Here is a 14804-nt window from a genome sequence, read left to right on the forward strand (position 1 = left end):
GCAAACCCGACTTCCGGCCCCGTCTCCACCGCGTGATCATCGCCAACCAATGGGAAGGGTCACCTCGCTTGACAAAATGCGAGACACGTGATGCGATGAAAAGGCGGGGCAGATCACATGACTTAAGCCTCTGCCCAGTCTTGGAGCGTGAGTCTTCTTTCACCGGCTCCAGAGGTCCTCGTAGTTTGTGGTCGCGTGGCTGCCAGGCTACCTTTCTGGGCCAGTGAGTGAACTTATCCCAAATACCATCATGATTTGCTCTCCTAAATGCCATGCGAGGGGCGAGTGGGACTGAGGTCCTACACTCCTAGAGCACACAAGTCTCTGTGTACAAGCGTTGGACCCAGGTGCCCAACCCCAGTCGGGGGACACATAGAGTGTGGCGCCCAGCGGAGTTCTCAGCCTGGACTGGGGATCGGAGACTTACTGGAAGAAAAGCCCTTATTCATACACAAACCAAAGCGGAGCAGAGCTCAAAACTGTTAAGAGATACAGGCTACCTCACAGGCTTTGCCTTCAGGCATTTCTCTTCGATCTTGCTGGCCTTTTTACAGCAACCATAGTAATCTAACACACAATGCTCTTTTCTTAGAACCACCCCATATCTTCCCTTGGATGCTGAACACAGGTCCAGGTGTGTCATTCAAGATCTTGCAGAGCCTCTCACCTGCCTCCCATTCCAGCATTTGGGTCGTGGGGGCTGGTAGTGATGGTGGTGGCGGTGCAGGGATTGTAGTGATGCCTCACCAACCGTAAGAAAATATTTGCAGTTTCCCGACTGACCTCCTGGACTTTCCTCATGTGGCCTGGCACACTGTCTCCCCACCAGGTCTGTCTTCTGCCTTCAAGCCTCACTACAAACAGTATTCTCCTGATTGCCATCTTCAATCCCATTGTTTGGGCATGTCCAGTTCCCTGTGCTTAATCCCTATCCCGTGTTGATTCCTTCATTTATCGAATCAAAAATTACTGAGTGTCTGATGTGCCATATACTGTTCTGTCTAGATACATAGCAGTTCACAAAACAGCCCAAAGTCCCTGTATCCATGGAGCACTGCATTATGTTTTATTCTCCATTTTTGGATCAGTCTCTTCCTCCAAACTTGGAGTTCCTGGAGGAAGGGGACAAGATCTGACTCCCCTCTGCGACCCACACCCTGGCATTTACTTAGACAAAATGTCAGTTGTCTGAACTGAGTAAATTACAGCCTCCCATCACCTTGGCTCACACCATGTCCCATGTTCTGCTACAAGGAGTTAGAGGAGAGGTCAGCAAACCCAGTAGCTCTTATTACCCCTCAGATCAAGACCCTGGAGTTCTGTACATTTTTTCAGCACTCGAGAAGGGTAAGAGTTAGCCCCATCTTGTTGCTGCAGCTAGTAACTTGAACTGCAGGTCTCAGGTGACAGCAGCAGCTTCTGCATCAATAATTGAGAGCAGGTCCAGCCTGCCTCAGGGTTCTCTGGTCCCAAGGACTCCCCCTCCTGTCCTATGCTCTGATCTTCCCCAAGCAGGAGCCTCCAGCCCAGGTAAGCAGGGCTCTTGAGTGTGGGTTCCCAAGCACACCAGTTCAAACTCACTATCACTCACCTACTCACATCCATTTATATACTCTTACTTTCAATTTTAGTCCCCATCACCAGCGGCCTCACAAGGGGCAGAACTGGAGGAAAGGGAGGATGGTCCAGGGCACTCGAGAGGAGAAGGCACTTATCCCCCAGAGGGGGCCTGGAAGAAGAGGCTCGAATGGGGGGACTGTGTGCTGTGTCTGTACATGCTTGTAAAAGGAATTCTGAGAACAGTAAAGGCGAATGCAGGGGAGGGGAGACAGGTCTGGAGAGGAGACAGAGAATCAAGGATTCCTCCCACACTCAGGGAAGACCAGATGGAGGGATGGGAAGAAATCTCATCCTAACACCCCCTGGAGTGTTTTGATTGCCTTTTACTGAGACAGCACACAGGGTCTGAAGGGGTTTCTGACTACAAAGCTGTGCTCTTTTGCTCCACACTAACGGGTCTGGGAAGAGAAGGCAGAGGGTAGGGAGGGTGGAGGATATCTCAGAGGAGGTCTGCAGAAAGCAGTCCAGAGGGGGTGACTACAGAGATGAGGAGAAACAGGTGGAAGAAGCCAGGTGAAGATAGGACCAAGGGGTAGAAGTGGGAAGAGTTGGTTTGGGGGTGGGTGCACAACACACACTAGCATGAAGTACTTGAAAGTACATGGGCTTGAAATTGGACCAATTCAGATTCAAATCCCAGTTCTGCTGTGTGACTCTGGACAAAAGACAGCCTTCCTGAGCTATGGTTTGTAAAATATAGGAATACAAATGACAAGCAATGGTGGGTGTGGGTTTCCCTCCCTGCCTCCCTTCACCCCAGAGCCCTGGTAGGGACCATGTCCCCCGCCATCGCACTGGCCTTCCTGCCCCTGGTGGTGACACTGCTGGTGCGATACCGGCACTACTTCCGACTGCTGGTGCGTATGGTCTTGCTGCGGAGCCTCCGAGACTGCCTTTCCGGGCTGCGGACTGAGGAGCGGGCCTTCAGCTATGTGCTCACCCATGCCCTGCCTGGGGACCCCAGTCACATCCTCACCACCCTGGACCACTGGAGCAGCCACTGCGAGTACCTGGGCCACATGGGGCCTGTCAAAGGTCAGTGTTCCTTAGCCTTCTGCTCCAGGAAGCACCCCCAAGATGGTAAGGAAGGTCTGGGATCTGCCGCTGCCTACTGGGTGCATTGGGCAGGTTCCTGATCCTATCTGGGTCTTTCTCTCCTCTGCAAATGAGGGGGCTAGGCAAAGTTACTCATTCATCTAGCAAACACTTATTGCCACCCTTCTGTGCTAGGCCTATACTAGGTGCTGGGTGGGAAAAGGAGGCAGAGGCCACAGAGATGAATCAGCCACAAATGCTGGCCTCAAAGGGGACATAATATAAAGGGGACAACCATCTCAGCACATAACCCGTAACTTTCTAATTACCTGTGCTAAGCATTTCTCCCCCACACCGTGGAGGCTCCCACATCCCATTCAGCTGCCTGGCTTTGTCTGAGTCCCGGCTCCTGGCACAAGTGCTTTTAGAGTCTGAAGAAATTTTTTAAATTCCAAGGTTAGAAAGATATTCAATGAATAAAACAAGGGGGAATGAAACTGGAAGTTCTAGCGAAGGTCTCTCAGAAGCCTGGTGGTTGTTTCTGCTTGAGCCCTCCTGGAGAAAGCAACACTTACACAGAGCCTAGAAGAACTGCTTCCAGCTTGGCCAAGCAGATAAAGACAGGGGTGGGGAGGGGCAAAGCCAGTCACATATGCTAATGCAGCATGATGGAATAAGCCAGCATTGACTTGGTTGACTCTGGGTACAGTGCTTGGGAGGGCTGTGATACAGGCTACAGATGGGAAGAACTGGAAAGTTTGGATAGGATCGGGTCCAAGAAGGTCCCGAATGTCAGGCTGAGGATCTCAAGTTCAATCTCAAAGGCCTTGAGGATCATAGGAACCAAGGAACAACAGGGTCAGATTTGTTTGTTGGAAAGATGCCTACTGGCTGGTATGAAAAGGAGCATGAAGGAGGCAAGCCTGGAGGGGCAAGGGGACCAGTGGGGGCAGCTGGAACTGTAGTCTGAGAAGACCCCAGCTGGTTGGGGGTTGCAGTGAGGCAGGTGGGCATTTGAGATCCCTTTCTATCAGGGGCCCTGCATCTGTCTCCCATGTCTGCTGCAACAGCCATCTTCCCCCCAGGTCAGATCCTGATGCGGCTGGTGGAGGAGAAGGCCCCTGCTTGCGTGCTAGAGCTGGGCACCCACTGCGGGTACTCCACATTGCTTATTGCCCGTGCCCTGCCCCCCGGGGGCCGCCTTCTCACCGTGGAGTGGGACCCACGCATGGCAGCAGTAGCTGAAAAACTCATCCGCCTGGCTGGCTTCGACGAGCGCACGGTCAGCCCCCACCTCCCCAACCCTTGTCTCTTCCCTTCCACCCCCAGCCTTGCCCTAGCCAGGCCCCCCAGTGAGGGAATCCCACCTAGGAGAAGGCAGCAGCTCCACATAGGGGACTGTGACCCTTGGTGATGTATGAACTCCTGCCCTTCTGTTCCAAGTCATTTGCTCGTATTTGCTGCTGGATGACAAAGGAGCAGTTAAGAGGAAGGTCTCTGGAGTCCAGCAAATCTGGGTCCAAACCTTGTCTACATCTTGTGAGCTTTATGACCTTGGGCAAAGCACTTATTCTCCGAATCTCAGCTTCATCACTGGCAGAATGGAAATCACAATACTGATGCTGACCTCTTGGGTTTTTCTGAGGACAGAGGAAATGTGAGAATACTCATGGGGACCTAGGCCAGGACTTGGCATAAAGTAAGCCAGATCCTACGGGAGTTTAGTGTGGGAGAACAGTCCCTCCCACCCTCACCTCCAGCTCCTCCCACTCCCACAGGTGGAGCTCATCGTGAGTAGCTCAGAGGAGGTGATCCCACGCCTACAAACCCAGTACCAGCTGAGTTGGGCAGACATGGTGCTCCTGGCACACCGGCCCCGATGTTACCTGCGAGACCTGCAGCTGCTGGAGGCCCATGCCCTGCTGCCAGCTGGTGCCACTGTGTTGGCTGACCACGTGCTCTTCCCTGGTGCACCTCGCTTCCTGCAGTATGCCAAGAACTGTGGCCGCTACCGCTGCCGCCTCCACCACACTGGCCTCCCAGACTTCCCTGCCATCAAGGACGGCATAGCCCAGCTCACCTATGCAGGGCCTGGCTGAGGTCCAGGCCCAGGGGTACTTACTGCTACCCCTCCACCCCGCCCCCCAAGCAAGGACCTCAGAACATCCCCTCCCCCCACTGCTTGTGGCCTGACACATGCTGAGCTCGGGGGAGGGGGGCGGGGGGGGAAGGCTATCCTCCCACCTTTGCCCTACTCCTGTTCCACACTGATTCAGGCATCAAGTTCTGTCAGATTGCTTGGTCCCACTGGCCCCTCTCCTTCCAAAAAGAGTCATGGATTAACAGGCAAGAGTCCTGAGCTCCCAACCCAACTCTATCACTGATTTTCTGGGTGACTCCAAAGGAGTCCCTGTGCTGCTCTGAGATTTAATCTGCTTTCTTAACACTAAGGAAGCTGGCTGGAAGAGCTCCAGGGGCGTCCCAGCTCTGGGCCTCAGAAAGCCTGCCCTCCCCAGCCCATGCAGTTCCAGGTGGGATCAGAGGAAACAGGGAGGCTCTGAAGGAATATATGAGTATAAGCTGGGCCAGAGATGGAGCCTGGGCCCAGAGCCAGGGACACCCTGGCCTGCCTTAGCCCTGGACCGCATGGTCAGGTAGGCTTGCCCTAAGTCCCCTGTATGCCCTCTCCCTAAAGCTCAAGAGAAGATGCTGGATTCCTCTGGGCCCCACCAACAAATAGGGAATAGACACGGGGGGGAAAAATCAGTCCTGTGTCTTTATTAAAGGGAGTTAGGAAGAGACTATACCTGGCAACCAAAGGGCGAAGTACTAGGCAGAAAGGTGGGTTGGGCTCAGGCCCTGGGGACTCAAGGGCAAACTGATGGCCTGGGAGGGGCCAAGGAGACCAGTTCCTGGCAGCAGCTGAAGAAATACCCAAGGGTGAGCTTTCAGGCAGTGGGGCAAACAGCTGGTTCTGCAGGGGATGCAGGGTAAGTTCGGCTGGCCTGGAATTTCCCTGAGGCCACCCTGCCTTGTCTACCTAGATCATCCACTGGTCCTGATCTTGTTCGTTGCCTTCCATGTCCACCTGGAGAGAAGGCTGGGTGTGGGTGGGACGGGGCCTCAGCCACCCAGCCAGCCCCAGTCCGAGATCCTGCCCGTCTGGAACCAAAGTCTCTGTAACCCTTGGCCACCAGTTGGGTCAGGGGTAGGGGCCCTCCCCCACACCCCTGCCTACCTCATTGACCTCTCCGTCATCAGGTGACTCATTGTAGTCATTCATCTCATCCATGTCCTGCATGTCCTCATCATCCTCTGAGTCCTCTTCACTATCTTCATCATCATCTTCATCCTCCTCTTCCTCATCATCATAGTGCTGGTGAGGCAGGGGAGAGCCTATAGGCTCTATAGGGCTGCCTGGACCAGTTCAAGGGCTGGTCCACTTGGAGCCAGTCTCTGGGAACAATGAATGACCCTCCATTCCCCAACCTTGCCCCGCCCCTTTGAGTCTAGGAAGCTGATGCATGTTCTGCAGGACCTTAGTGCTGGGTCCAATGGCCACCCACTCTACACCCCCTTTACAGCCTCCACCCAGAGCTGAGGAACACAACTGCTCTGGGACCAGAGGCAGGACTTTCAGAAGTAGAGCAGAGCCTTGGTCCACCTGGGCTCCACACAAGCCCTACCTGCTGGAACCACTCACCTCTGAGGCCGGCTTGCCAATAGGTACCAGGTTGTTGTCTTTCTCTGCGATGCTCTGGAGCTATGGCCAAAGTGGGAGGAGAGCATGGTCAGGGTGCAAGCAGGACAGGTCAGGGACATGGGACTGGCCCATTCTGCCCCTAAGATGACCCCTTAAATGTGGAGAAGCTTCCTTCCAGTTTCCAGAAAGAGACAATCCCTTTATCTCTTGTCATCTGCCACTTACTTACAAACTTGATCCAACTACATAAACTCTCTGGGCCATGGTTTCCTCATAAGATTACCATGAGGGTGGGGCGCCTGGGTGGCTCAGCTGGTTAAGCGACTGCCTTCGGCTCAGGTCATGATCCTGGAGTCCCGGGATCGAGTCCCGCATCGGGCTCCCTGCTCAGCAGGGAGTCTGCTTCTCCCTCTGACCCTCTTCCCTCTCGTGCTATCTCTCAAATAAATAAATAAAATCTTAAAAAAAAAAAAAGATTACTGTGAGGGTGAAGTGAGAGACTATCAGTCTAGGATATCACATCTACTAGGTCCTCAATAAAGTCAAAACTATTTCCTATGCTTTAGGGAAAAGAGCCTAGGCTCCAGTCTGGCCCAGAAGTCCCATGGGCCCACAGTAAATCAGGGTCATACAAAGATGTGAACCTAGGCCTCCTGCCTCCCAGCTTGATTGTTCCCAACCCAGGGCAAAAAGCTCCTCCCTGACTGAGGCTCCACCACTATGCCAGGTCCTTACTCACCCAGGCCTGATGCTGTTGTTCTTGCTGCTGCAGCTCTGTCTCCTCCACACAGGGTCGATCCAGATTAAACCACAGTGTCTCAGTCACACGGGGGAAGAGTGAGGGAAACAAAGTGGACATGGCTCCTAGACTGAGGTAAAGGGCCAGGTGAATCCAGCTGTCAGATGTCTTTGGTTTGGGGTTTTATTTGGTTACAGTTTAATTTGGGGATGGGGTGGAGTAGAAGGTAGCAGGGAAATCGCTCTTCTCTGTGGGAATCAGACAGACCTGGGTTTGAATCCTGGCTCCACCACTTACTAGCTGTTTGACCTTGGCCAAGTCACTTAACCTCTCTGAGCCTCAGTTTCCTCATCTGTAAAACGGGGAATAATAACAATTATACTACGCCCTCATAGTTATTCTGATAATTAATTTACTTTATGGAGAAGTAAAGTGGTTTAAACTGTTCAAGGCAGGGAAGAGAATGGAAGCCAAATGTAAAGTTATGAATCCAGAATGCAGACTGGCATTACAAAATTAGACAAAATTAGAGGTAGCAGGGCTCCACTGACACTATCTTTACCTCCTCCAAACAGTAAGACCTACTTTTTGCCCCTCTACGATGATCCGTACCATACTTACCCAGTGTCAGAAATTTAGGACACTCATCACCTCTCTCATGAACCACAGCTGACTGGGGTGGGGGTGGGGTACCACGTGCAGTATGGTTCAGAAAGACATTCTAAAGGCCTAAATGGATAAGTAAGTAAATGGAAGGCTGAATGAACTATCATGTGAGAGAGTAAGTAAATTCGGCACGGATTAAGCAGCTGAGGGGACTGACCAGAAAGGTCCCGGAGAATCTGAATTAAAACCTTTCACCTCACAGGAAAATTTTGAGGCCCTGGGACAGGCAACGACTGGCTCTAGATCACAAGTGAGTTGGGGCATCGAATTCCCACCGGGAAGAAGTCGAGGCCAGGCACTGGAGGAGATGAGCAGGAGAAAAGGACATACGTCTAGTTCTGCTTTTGCCCTAAACTCATGTGACCGATCTTGGGCCAGCCGCTGCCCTTCCGTGAACCTCGGCTTCCCGGCCAATGTCACCAGCACACCAGCACCCATCCTCAAATCCCGTTAAGTAGGAGAGGCCAGAGACTGAGGTTCCGAAAGCCCACCCCTCGCCTCAAAGCCACCGCCCATTCTTTGCCAACCCGCGGGGTTGGACCAACACGAAGAATGCAGGGGCGGGATTCTAATAGGCATTTGCCCTTATAGGGTTGCTAATCGCGAAAGGAGCGGGGCCTGAATAGGGCCAATTAACTGGAAGAAATGCTGGGTGACAGAAAGAAACACCAATGAGTGACGGATCTTGGGCGACGGGGTGGGGCTTAGCCTCGAGGAAGCGGCCAATGAGCTGGAGCTCTTTAACGTTAAAAGGCGTCTGAACGTGGAGGTCCTGAAGAGCCGGGGCAGGGCCACGGGGTTTCTCTGGGGGAGGGAGAAGAGAAGGGGCAGGGAGAGAGCGGCCGCAGCCTGGCTTCTGTACTTACCGCGCCGGGAGGCGGCAGCCGGCGGCAACCCGGAAGCACTTCTCTCGGGCTGAGCGGAAGAGCCCGCCAGAACCTGAGAAACACCAACGCATGCGCCTTTGCTCTCCTTTTGTTTCCCGCTCCCGCCCACCACACCGGATGTGACGTTACACACCTTAGTCACATCGTTAAGGTTGGAAATTTGCCTACTCTATTGGTCCTTCCTTGAGCCTCCGCTCTTCGGCTTCTCCAGCCTGGCCCCTCCCCAACAGCCCATTTAACCCCTCCCCTTCGTCCCCAGCCAGGATCTGCCTGCCAACCCCTGCTGAAAAATAGCTGGCAGCAACCTCCTTTAGTATTAGGACTGCTTGTCCTGCCGGGTCCCAGGAAAATTCGTCTGCTTCTACATTAAAGAGTAAAATTTGGCTCTTGAAAATGTCCACCGTTTTCATTCATTCAACAAATACCTCCTGAGTGCCTTACTATATGCCTGTTACTAGTCTAAGTAGTGGTTATACAATGGTGAATAAAACAGACCGCCCAAAAATCTCCATGCAGCTTCCATTCTAATGGGAGAGATAAACAACAAAGAAGATAGATAAGGGGCGCCTGGGTGGCTCAGTTGGTTAAGTGGCTGCCTTCGGCTCAGGTCATGATCACAGGCTCCCAGGATCGAGCCCTGCGTCAGGCTCCCTGCTCAGCGGGGAGCCTGCTTCTCCCTCTCCCTCTGCCTGCCTCTATGCCTACTTGTGCTCTCTCTCTCTCTCTGTCAAATAAATAAATAAAATCTTAAAAAAAAAGATAGATAAAATATATAGTTTTAAGACTGCAGTAAATACCTAGGAGAAAAAATAAATCAGAGAAATGGGGAGGGGAGAGGTTTTATTTTGGGGGGGCAAGGAAGACCTTACTAGGAAGATAACTTGAGTAAAGGTCTGAAGAAAAAGATTTGGGGGGGGGGCCCACTGTTCTGATATTTAGGAAAGAGCATTTCAGAGAGGGAGCAAGTGCAAAGGGTCTAGAATGGCTGGAGCATCGAGTACTATGGTGAGAGCAGGAGAGGCGGACAGAGAGATAGCAGGAGCCAGACAATACAACCTTGCAAGTCACAATAATGACTTTAGCTTTTACTCCATGTTGAGAAACCTGTGAAGGGTTTTGAGCAGAGGATCCACACAATCTGATTTACATTTTAACAGAGTTACTCTGGCTATTCTACGAGGAATAGATTCCGGAGGGAGAGTGGCAGAAGCAGGGAGACCAACTGGGAGCCTATTACAATAATCCAGAGGTGGGGGATGAGAAGTGGATGAATTTTGAATATATTTAGAGGGTAGGGACAAGAGAGCATGCTGACAGATTCGATGTGGAGTATCAGAGGAAGAAAGGAGCCAATTTTTAAGACTGAACAACTGGAAGACCAGTGTTGCTATTTCTTGAGATGTGAAAGACAAGGGAGATGTTGTTTTGTGGGGGGAACTATCTGGAGCTCATTTTTGGATGTATGGAGTTTGAAATGCTCATTGGAGTACAGATGGTGAGAGGGCAGGAGGAGGGGGGAGCAGGAGGTCTGAGGTCAGGGGAGAGATCTAGACTAGAGATACCAATTTGGGAGTTATCAGTACATAGATGGCATTTAAAGCCATGAGACTAGATGAGGTCATCAAAGAAGTGAGTGTAGATGGAAAATAGTTTCCTGCAACAGTCAGCATTTAAGGAAACTAGGAGAAGCAGCAAACCAGACTGAGGAAGGCCAAAAATATAAGTAGAAAAGCAGGCAAGCTGGGTGATATCCTGTAAGCAGAGTAAAGAAGGGGTATCCCGAAGGAGGCAGTGCTCTACTACAGCATCGTTCTGTACAAATTGTTTTCATTGTTTCTATTTGTTTCCCCAGTCCACCAGGATTTCTTGAGCACACAGACTTGAGTGGTTTCTATGTCGCCAGGACTCAGCCTGATTTCTCGCTTCTCCTGGATCCCTTATCTGTTCTTCTTGTGGCCCATGTACCCATGAGTCTCTTGTCCTGCTTCTTTTCCTTATAGACTTCCTACCTCCAACACCCCTTGCCTCCCATGCTTCTGACCTAATGGAAATTCCCCTGTAAGCTAGAGTTTCTTACCAAGGTCTGCAGCCAGGTTCAACAAGCCATGGTGACTGGTTAGCTGGGGGGAGGGGAAAAGGGAATGGGAGAAGTGGAAATTTTTTGTGATTCCCTATTTTTGGCTTGGGCAACTCAGTCAATGATGGTGATATTTGTTTTACATTCATTATCCATCATTTAACCTTGCTTAGTGTTTAACTTCCTTTCATTTCAAGGATAATAAAACTAAGACTGAGAGGTTAAGAAATTTGCTTCATCTTCCTTCATTTGTTCCACTATTGGTCAACATTTATTGATTGCCAAGAAAATGCCAGATACCATGCTAGGCCCTAGGGACAGAAGCAGAAACAATCCCTGTCCTAGAGAAAAATATATCCAATGAGGACTAAAACAATTATAGACAATTATAGGAGAGGGTAGTAAATGTTAAAATCAATATATGTGGAGAGTATTATAAGAGCACAGAGGAAGGAGAGATGAATGGGTTCTGGAGAAACTGAGTTTAGACTATTGTTCCAGGGAAGGAAACATTTGAGAGGCCTTGAGGGATGAGTAGGAGTTTACCTGGTACACAAGTGAGAGAAGGTGCTGTACAAAAGGCATTATTACCTTCAAGGACATGGAGTTGAAAGGTGATGATGATGTGTTTGAAGAATAGTGAAAATCCTTTCGGGCAGAACTAGGTATCTGGGGATAGAGAAGGAGAGATGAGAAAGAAAGTTAGGGGGACTCAGATGGGAAGGGCTTTGGTGGTCCTGAGATGGAGTGGACAGGGTGGAAGTCAGGCATCCTGGGCCTTACCTTGGCCCTACTGCTGACTTGCTGGGACCCAGGCAGATTCCACTCATCTCCCAGCTTCCGTTTTCTCTAACATAATATCCCAAACATGTCTCCAGCTCTAATGTGAGTTCCTGGAAGATACTCCTCAGACCTGGCCCTTCTGTCCTGAGATACTACTTGCTCTTTCATTGTGTATTACACAAGCCAGCCCTGGGCTGAAAGCAAGAGGTAGGATGATTTCTCAACAGTGAGAAATAAGTCCAGACAGAGCCCATAGGCTGGAGAGGGAAATCCGTGGCTCTGGGCAGAGAATTCTCCAGGATCTGGGAAGGGCGAGAGCTGAGCGATGCAAATACAATACCTCCTTGCTACTTGTTCCTGAAATGCACTGAGTACATTCCCGCTCCAGAGCCTTCGGGCATAAGGTTCCCTCTGCTTGGGACACATCCCTCTGGCCACATAAACTGACTGTTGGTTTCTTTTCTTTTTTGTAAAGTCAGTGCCTGACTTAAGCTTGGATTACTGAGGCATCCAATCCATAGCTATCTTTAATAAACCAAGAGCCACGCCACCTCCTCTCCCCTGAGGCTCCTTTATTTTGGGGATCTTGGCTGATTTTGATAACTGATCATTTGGGCCACTTGTCTGTTCTCTTCCCTCACTTTATTTTTTTTTAAAGATTTTATTTATTTATTTGAGAGAGAGAGCAAGACCAAGAACACAAGCAGGGGGAGGAGCAGAGGGAGAGGGAGAAGCAGACTCCCCGCTGAGCAGGACTCTGGGATCATGACCTGAGCCAAAGGCAGACACTTAACCGACCAAGCCACCCAGGTGCCCCTCTTCTTTCACTTTAAATTCTCACTCTATTTTTTTTTTAAGATTTTATTTATTTATTTATTTATTTATTTATTTATTTATTTATTTATTTAATTTAAGACAAAGTGAGAGAGAGAGAAGGAGCAGAGGGAGAGGGACAAGGAGACTCCGCACCGAGTGCGAGCCTGACACAGGGCTCCATCTCAGGATTGTGAGATCATGACCAGAGCTGAAATCAAGAGTCGAACACTCGGGGCACCTGGGTGGCTCAGTCGGTTAAGCGTCTGCCTTCAGCTTGGATCATGATCCCAGGGTCCTGGGATGGAGCCCCCTGTCGGGCTCCCTGCTCAGAGGGGAGCCTGCTTCTCCCTCCGCCTGCAGCTCCCTCTGCTTGTACTCACTCTCTCTGTCAAAAAAAAAAAAAAGGAATCGGTTGCTCAACCAACTGATCCACCCAGGTGCCCCTAAATTCTTACTCTTAAGTTTTAAATTCACCGGATAAAGACTGAGCCCTCAAAATCCTAGGCCCCACGCCTGGGTGGCTCAGCTGGTTAAGCGACTGCCTTCGGCTCAGGTCATGATCCCAGAGTCCTGGGATGGAGTCCCACATCGGGCTCCCTGCTCAGCGGGGAGCCTGCTTCTCCCTCTGACCCTCTCCCCTCTCATGCTGTTTCTCTCTCTCTCTCTCAAATAAATAAATAAATAAAATCTTAAAAAAAAAAATCCTAGGCCCCTACCATGGACCCCAATAAAAGCAGAACCCCAGGCCCACATGCTCTCTCTACCGATGCCCTCACTGGGTGGCCCCAGGCCTGCTGTGTAATGTCCAGGTTCTGTAGGTAATAAACCCTTCCTTCAAAGTCTCCTGATGGTTACTGCTGAAGGGCATCTTAAAATAAGAACCACAAGAGCCAGTCCAACCTCATCATTGCTTATTGATAGGCTGAGGCCGGCACAAAACAGTTGGTGTGGCTGGCAGGATAGCATGAAGCCTGTGCAGTTTCCTGAGGGGAATGCCCTTTTTCACCTGTAACTTGCTGACAAACCACCTCCCTCAGAGGGGTAACCCTGTCTGAGAAAGAAGGACCATTTGTGGGGTCTCATACTGCTCTGTGCTTTTGCATATCGCTCTGTGGTGTGTGGTGTCCAACCCAAAAGGCCACAGCTGCCATAATAATCCAATGATCTAAAAACTAATGATGTAATATATGGTGATTAACATAACAATAAAAAATTTAAAAAAAATAATCCAATGATCTCCCCAGAGTGCCGTGATCAAGACCATATGGTCTAATGAGATGATTAGACTACTAATTATAAAGGCCTTAACTGACCATTAAAGTGTGAAAGGATCCTTCACACCTCATGGCCTAGGGGAGTTGAGGACAGGAGATTGGATAACAAGAGTGTTATCATTGTCCAAGGAGAGGCTCTGGGCTAAAGGCACAAGGAAAAGAGGAAGACAGGAGACCTCCACCTGTGACCACTGAGTCAGTGGGTCGTGCCTGCACTACATGTCCTAATCCCGAAGAGTGAAATAGCTTTGCAACCAGAAATCAATGGCACTTCCAGAGAGAGAATACAACAGAGGCCTAGAGTCTCTGTGATACCACTTCTGGTACCCACTGTTGTTGCTCTTCAACCCCTGACCTGATGGGATACTACCAATCCCTGGTGTGATGTTACTAAAAAAATTAATGGACAAATATACATGTCTTGAATATCTTTGCCAGTGCCTCCTAAGAAGACTGAGGAGGTACACCAGCTCCTTGATAAATGTAAAAGCCCATGGACACTTCCTGGGTGTTAGTCAATGCCATGCATACCAACATGCCAAGACTGGTATTACGCTCAGAGGCCTAGGGGCTTTTCCCAAAGACCCTCTGTATATCATGCTAGTGGAGGCAGACTCCAATCCAGAGAGGACTCTTGGGACACCCTGGAAAGGAAAACAGCCACCTAGCAAGAAGGGTGTACAGTGATGTCATCTAAAATTTTTGGTAACAACATATAAGATGAAGGTAATGGGATAAAACCAAAATGTAGAAACTGAGATCAAAAACTAAAATTTAACTGAAATTCAAACCTTCCTTAGAAGTTTTATGCAGCAGGAAGGAGAGAGGGGAACTAATAGGCTACTGAGAGTTTTCTTGTTTGCTTGGAATGGGCTCTGAATTGTTACTTACAGCTGCCAAAATGCATCAACCGGCCAGTTGCTCTAAAGACCATAAAATCCATAACTTTCTTATCCAGGCTATGTGCTTGTTTCCACCAAGATCCCACAGATCCTGAACCCCTCGGCTTTCCCCTGAATGGGGCAGAAGTACAAGCACACTTCTAGAGGTATCCCTGCCACTGAGGGGACCGATAGGGTTATTGAGGCCTCCAGTGAGGAGGAAGAGGGAAATGGGAAGGCAGAGGCCCCTAGAGCCCCCGATATTCATACCAGGTCCCTTCCTGTCCTCACTTGGGTATTTATTGCCTGGCTCCATGCTCATC

General features: G+C 50.3%; 2 protein-coding genes across 10 annotated transcripts in view; one reads left to right on the forward strand and one right to left on the reverse strand.

The window, feature by feature from the left end:
* Window positions 1-32: 32 nt before the first annotated feature.
* On the forward strand, window positions 33-5315 carry LOC112840692 (transmembrane O-methyltransferase). 2 transcript variants are annotated; one of them, XM_073879652.1, is made up of 5 exons: window positions 33-481; window positions 593-634; window positions 1397-2655; window positions 3741-3937; window positions 4434-5315. In XM_073879652.1, the coding sequence occupies exons 3-5, from the start codon at window positions 2397-2399 to the stop codon at window positions 4752-4754; spliced, it is 777 nt and encodes a 258-aa protein (XP_073735753.1). In that variant the 5' UTR covers window positions 33-481; window positions 593-634; window positions 1397-2396; the 3' UTR covers window positions 4755-5315. The 2 variants fall into 2 exon arrangements, with proteins under 2 accessions (XP_073735753.1, XP_025749880.1); XM_025894095.2 differs by having other exon boundaries at window positions 33-2655.
* Window positions 5316-5413: 98 nt separating this feature from the next.
* ANAPC15 (anaphase promoting complex subunit 15) overlaps window positions 5414-14804 on the reverse strand; it is a 58406-nt gene continuing 49015 nt past the window's right edge. The window contains exons 1-6 of one of the 8 annotated variants that reach the window (XM_073879649.1): window positions 8630-8693; window positions 7921-8061; window positions 7098-7227; window positions 6359-6418; window positions 5894-6031; window positions 5414-5755 (exon numbers count right to left, since the gene is read on the reverse strand). In XM_073879649.1, the coding sequence (XP_073735750.1) occupies window positions 5696-5755; window positions 5894-6031; window positions 6359-6418; window positions 7098-7227; window positions 7921-8027 (495 nt within the window). In that variant the 5' untranslated portion in view covers window positions 8028-8061; window positions 8630-8693 and the 3' untranslated portion in view covers window positions 5414-5695. Of the gene's footprint in view, window positions 5756-5893; window positions 6032-6358; window positions 6419-7097; window positions 7228-7364; window positions 7450-7920; window positions 8062-8093; window positions 8274-8629; window positions 8750-14804 lie in introns of those variants that run through there. The other 7 variants (XM_073879650.1, XM_073879647.1, XM_025894105.2 and 4 more) reach the window with 7 other exon arrangements.

The sequence above is a fragment of the Callorhinus ursinus genome, unplaced genomic scaffold, assembly GCF_003265705.2.
Source record: "Callorhinus ursinus isolate GAN/ISIS: 27379988/994484 unplaced genomic scaffold, GSC_fseal_2.0 scaffold35, whole genome shotgun sequence".
NCBI classification, from domain to species: domain Eukaryota; kingdom Metazoa; phylum Chordata; class Mammalia; order Carnivora; family Otariidae; genus Callorhinus; species Callorhinus ursinus.